General features: G+C 36.8%; 1 protein-coding gene across 1 annotated transcript in view; it reads left to right on the top strand.

Annotated features, from left to right (window-relative positions):
- The window catches only part of LOC148300368 (uncharacterized), a 74132-nt gene extending 70117 nt beyond the window's left edge, over positions 1-4015 (top strand). The window contains exon 10 of the mRNA XM_088274890.1: positions 1088-4015. Coding sequence (XP_088131016.1) covers positions 1088-1996 — 909 coding nt within the window. The 3' untranslated portion in view covers positions 1997-4015. The remainder of the gene's footprint in view (positions 1-1087) is intronic.
- Positions 4016-5938: the final 1923 nt, after the last annotated feature.

Genomic DNA, 5938 nt, shown 5'->3' with positions numbered 1-5938 from the left:
CTCCAGAACGGTAGCCGAGCGTGCTGACAATATAAATTATACAAATTTATTATAATTATTAATCTTCTTAAGAGTTTTTTTTTGTCTTGTATTGTTTAAATGGGAGGGCATAGTCAGGCAGCCCTTACGGTCTGAAATAGCTAACACAGCACAGATCTCGCTGAAAGATTTCGCGACCCATTTTTCAGCGAAATCTTCCTCTAATTACTACCCCCACACCTCCCTGCATACCCCGAGAACATGAAAGAGGAATATCGTGGGCACATTCCAACAGAAACGCAAATAACTTACTTTTTTAATTATTTCTTCATTTTTACCGTAATCCCAAATTATTTATTTTTCATTCAAACCCTTATCCGCACCCCAATAGTGCATAGGGCACTACATATATAATCGCAGTGTTATCTTGATCGTTATCGAAATCTGATCAGCCTCCCGCTTCAAGTACCAGTCCAGGGTGATATTGAAAAAATATTAGAGTGAAAAAATCAATTTTATGAATTAAACCCCCCCCCTTGTAATCGTATTCGGGACCTCCCGAACGGTAGCCGAGCGGCTGTCCATTACACTACGGAGGCGGGCAAAAACTATTTATATAAAATATTTAAAACGCCAGAAAATATCGTTTTCATTTTATTATTTGACCATTTTCTTAAATGTTCTTCTTCTCACATCTTTGTTGAGTTGTCGAAAAATAATTTGGAAAATAACTCCTTTAATTATAAATATATATATATATATATATATATATATATATATATATATATATATATATATATATATATATATATTTATATAAACATATAAATATATATGTATATACATATATATATGTGTATATATATATATATATATAGATACTATATATATATATATATATATATATATATATATATATATATATATATATATATATATATATATATATATATATATATATATATATTAGATACTGTGGAGCCATATTATATATTTATTTATTTACGAGTAGATAGAGTGTATACTCTAACCTTTTATGAAGGCGTAGTTGGGTGATGTGAATGAATTTAAAGTTCTTTTAAGTTGATTTTGAATATTTTTCTTGCAGGAACATATCCGGCAGTCCAGAGAGGGCCACCTGGATGAACTGGGTCAGCTTCCTACCAAGATAGCTGAACCAGTTTCCAAAATAAGCCTCAAGCAGGATTCCCTGTCACCAAAATCCAGATCCGACCACCACATGGAGAACGTCGACTGCTACGTCCCTGGTGTGGGAGAAATACTTCCCATCCTGCTCCAGGGAAACAAGAGGGAACGATCAGTCGGAGACTCGTCACTCCCGCAGAACATCAGCATGAACAACAGGGAGAATGAAATTATCGTCAGGCAGCAGAGCCTACTAAGGCAGGAACCCATGGAAAGAGACAAAGAACTCGAAAACGACGACCGAGGAGCCAACGATACAGGAGGCAGTGGCATAATCCCAGAAATGTGCGACAGCTCTTGTCAAACTAGAGAAAGCCTGTTCCACACTCCGGCATTCAGCCAACCAGGGTCCGACAGGTCCTTCTCTCCAGCTCCGCCCAGCGTCGATTACTCTAGAAAACCTGGACGCAACAGGGAACACTCCGATTCCAGCGCCAGACCTACATATCAGCAAAACTCCACGCCGTTCAGCACCTTCGGGTACAGCAGAAACACTCGAGGCGATAGCAGATCCCAGGACAGCAGAAGCAAGGACCCAAGATACAAAGCCGAGGCGGTTATAGAAATGGACAACTTCGACAGCGAAGGCAATCACTTGAGCGATCCGAACAGGAACTCAGAAAGCAAGAGGAACACCCACGACCTGGACGAACGGAACCGCAACAAGTCCGAAGAGCTCGCGGGAAGAACATATCTAGAAGACAGTCTTAAATACGACAAAATGCAGAAGAAGCATCTGGAGCGACGGCCGTACAGCGTGGAGACCACCAAGTCCGCTCCCGACGTGATCATCATGACTAAATCCCACTGACACGACGACTCGCTGCCGTCTGAATGGGAGCCCTACAAGCGAAGAGTCCCGAAGAATTTTCTGAGGACAACGGGGGGCGTCCTGAAAAATCCCGGAGCCGGCTTGTGTCCGCATTCAGAGTACAAGTCCCCGGTTGTGTTTGTCAGGAACTGCCAGACGCAGACGTACGACGAAGATTTCTTGGCTATCGAGACCTTGTTCGAAGCACGAGACAACTCTAGGGATTATTTCCTTACATGATATTCAGACGTGTTGACTGATTTGGTCCATTAAGAACAAGGTATTCTTGGCTATTGAGACCTTGTTTGAAGCACGAGACAACTCTAGGGATTATTTTCTTACATGATATTCAGACGTGTTGACTGATTTGGTCCATTGAGAACAAGATCTTCTTGGCTATCGAGACCTTGTTTGAAGCACGAGACAACTCTGGGGATTATTTTCTTACATGATATTCAGACGTGTTGACTGATTTGGTCCATTGAGAACAATATCTTCTTAGCTATTGAGACCTTGTTCGAATTTCGAGACAGCTCTGGGAGTTATTTAAGACAATATACAACTAAATATCATGTCAGAACATGATATTCAGATGTGTTGACTGACTTGGTCTATTGAGAACAAGATCTTCTTGGCTATCGAGACCTGAGACCTTGTTCGAAGGCCGAGACAACTCTAGGGATTATTTTCTTACGTGATGTTCAGACGTGTTGACTGATTTGATCTATTGAGAACAATATCTTCTTGGCTATTGGGACCTTGTTCGAAGTTAAAGACAGCTCTAGGGATTTTTTCCTACATGATGTTTAGATGTGTTGACTGATTTGATCTATTGAGAACAATATCTTCTTGGCTATTGGGACCTTGTTCAAAGTTTAAGACAGCTCTAGGGATTTTTTTCTTACATGATGTTCAGATGTGTTGACTGATTTGGACCGTTGAGTCTAGACATTTGGTTCAATACTTTACGCTTGCAGTATTTTGAGTGTGTTCTAGTTTACCCAAACAAATACTAGATTTATTCCCATATAGTCATTGATAATAAGATATTGTTGACCTTCAACATGACATTTCTTGGTGGAACTGCACATTATTTAATAAAATAACAACTTTACAGTTTTTTCCACATTTATCTCATTCGACCAGTGACCGGGTTTTGTTGTTACCGACATCTTACGTTAAGACCAGTCTGATGATGTCAGTAACAATGAAACCCGGTCACTGGTCAAATTGAATAAATGTGGAAAAAAACGTATATAATTGTATTTTATCATATAGGCGAATAAGTTATTGAACATGAAAGTTTTAAATTTAAGTTTTACTAGGTAAATACCACATTTCTTGAAATCTATTGCGACACGTGTTTCGATGCATTCCGCATCATTTTCAAACACCTTAGGATGTTTGAGAAATAGTGGAAATAGTAGAAATAGTTACCAAGTAAAACTAAAATTAAAAATGGAAGGATATTACCACAAAATGACTGCCGATAAATAACATTATTATTGATGGGTAATATATCCAAAATAAAACACGGTTTGTTGGATTGAATTCTACATTTATTTGTGTATATGTTAGTACGTGACGCGTTTCGTCTTCTTAGGACTTCATCAAACACTGCTAAGGTAGTGTTTGATAATGTCATAAGAAGACGAAGCGCGTCACGTATTGACATATACATATTATTATTATTATTATTTTGACATCTCATCAAAGATGAAGAAGAATATGGAAGTCTGGGCATTTACGGGGCTGACGACCGTCATAGGCTGGTTTAAGTGATCACTTTACACACGTGTAACATTCACCAATTCTACCCATTATTGACAACCGCACTACTCAAATTCTTGGAAGTTCTATATATATGAACCAATTTAGAAACCTTGTTCTTGAATCACTAGAACTTCACTGGAGACATCTATTGTCGAGATATAAAGAAGCTTTTTACTAGGCAGAAACTCTCATATTAGTATGTCAGTTTTTAATAGATTTATATTATCCACTGACACTTCGTGATGGAATTGCATTTTTAATTTATTATTAGATTAAAACCAATATTTTTAGCTTTTCCACTTTTTTTATTTGACCAGCGACCGGGTTTGTCTGTCCGACATCATCAGACAGACCAGTCTGATGATGTCGGTAACGACGAAACCCGGTCGCTGGTCAAATAAAAAAAGTGAAAAAGCTAAAAATATTGGTTTTAATCTAATAATAAATTAGTATGTCAGGTCCGAATCCTGGATTATAATCACACACATGAGAAACGCCAGAAAATGCCATTTTCATTTTTATTATTTAAGCTTATAATTTGACTTATATTTATTTTAATTTTATTCTTCATCTTTGATGAGATGTCAAAAAAAAAATAAGTATTTGGACACACTCAAAATGTTGTTAACATATACATATATATAATTGTAGAATTCAATAAAAAAAACGTGTCTTATTTTGGATATATTACCCAACAATTCAATATGGAATTCTACCAACTGTCTGCAGTTACAATAAATAAGTTTATTATTATTCTTGATCTTAGGTTCTGTAAATTCCCAGACAACTGCATTTTCCTCTCCATTGAACGTTGCTTCATCTCTGTCAAGAGATCTGTTATCAATCTTAATAACTATCCTGTGACGGTTACTTCCAGTATTTGTTTATAATGTGTTCATATAGCTTAGCGGTTGAAGCATCTGACCAGACATCAGACGACCCGGGTTCAAATCCTGGCACAGAGTAGTAAGTTTTAAAATCAGAATTCTTTTTCCCTTATCTCCCCCCCCCAAAGGTGCATAGGGCACTGCATCGTATAGAAGCAGTGTTATTTTGATCGTTTAATACACGAAGGAAAGGTGATCAGCCTGTCGCTTCAGGTACCAGTCCAGGGTCATATTAAATAAATATTTGACTAAAAAAATCAATAATATTTATTTTGACCCTCTTGGGAATCGAACCCGGGACCTCCAGCATGGTAGCCTAGAGCGCTAACCACTACACTATGGAGGCGGACAACCAGAATAAGAAGGTTATTTAAAAATCACAGGCGTGAAAAGCATCTTCATCGCGTTGGCTCCAGGTTTATTGATGGTATATCTTTTATGTGTTAATTTTAAATCAAACACAGATTTTTTGTTATTTATATTCAAAGCATTTACTTTGTGGTCAAACATTTTAATTGATATTAGTAATGTTAGTAAATAACCACTCACCGACTACTTCTGTCTACCGGTTTCGAGACGTACCCGTCTCTTCGTCAGGACATACACTACACCACACCCACTTAGTACTATTCACATACACTATCACTACACATGCAAAACATGCAGAGCGAGTTGTTAGTCCCACCATGCTTTTGGGAAACTAAATAATAAAGTAAAAAATTATTTAGTTTCCCAAAAGCATGGTGGGACTAACAACTCGCTCTGCATGTTTTGCATGTGCAGTGATAGTGTATGTGAATAGTACTAAGTGGGTGTGGTGTAGTGTTGTTCGCATGATTGTTAAATTGTAGTGTATGTCCTGACGAAGAGACGGGTACGTCTCGAAACCGGTAGACAGAAGTAGTCGGTGAGTGGTTATTTACTAACATTACTAATATCAACAGATTTTTTGAGTCTACTAAGTTGTATTTTATTAACAAAAACACATAAAACAAAATATTGTGACAATTTTTTCGCCTTGTTAGGGCATAATTAAACGAATGTGTGTTTTTGCTGATAAAAAACAACTTAGTAGACTCAAAAAATGTGTGTTTGATTTAAAATTAATACATATATAAAATGGAGTTCTACAAATTAAACGCCAAATCAATAAATAGATGGCATATCTGATTTTAAAAAATATGTAATTTATTTATGACAATAATGAGTAAAAGTAATGTTTTCCATGTTATAATAACCCTTTGTTTTTCTTTTATTCTTTATACAGGATGTACTGAAAGTC

Source organism: Brachycentrus maculatus, unplaced genomic scaffold, assembly GCF_059751285.1.
Source record: "Brachycentrus maculatus isolate JH-2025_06_01 unplaced genomic scaffold, ASM5975128v1 h1tg000737l, whole genome shotgun sequence".
Taxonomy (NCBI): Eukaryota; Metazoa; Arthropoda; class Insecta; order Trichoptera; family Brachycentridae; genus Brachycentrus; species Brachycentrus maculatus.
This window is presented reverse-complemented; position numbering and strand designations above follow the sequence as displayed.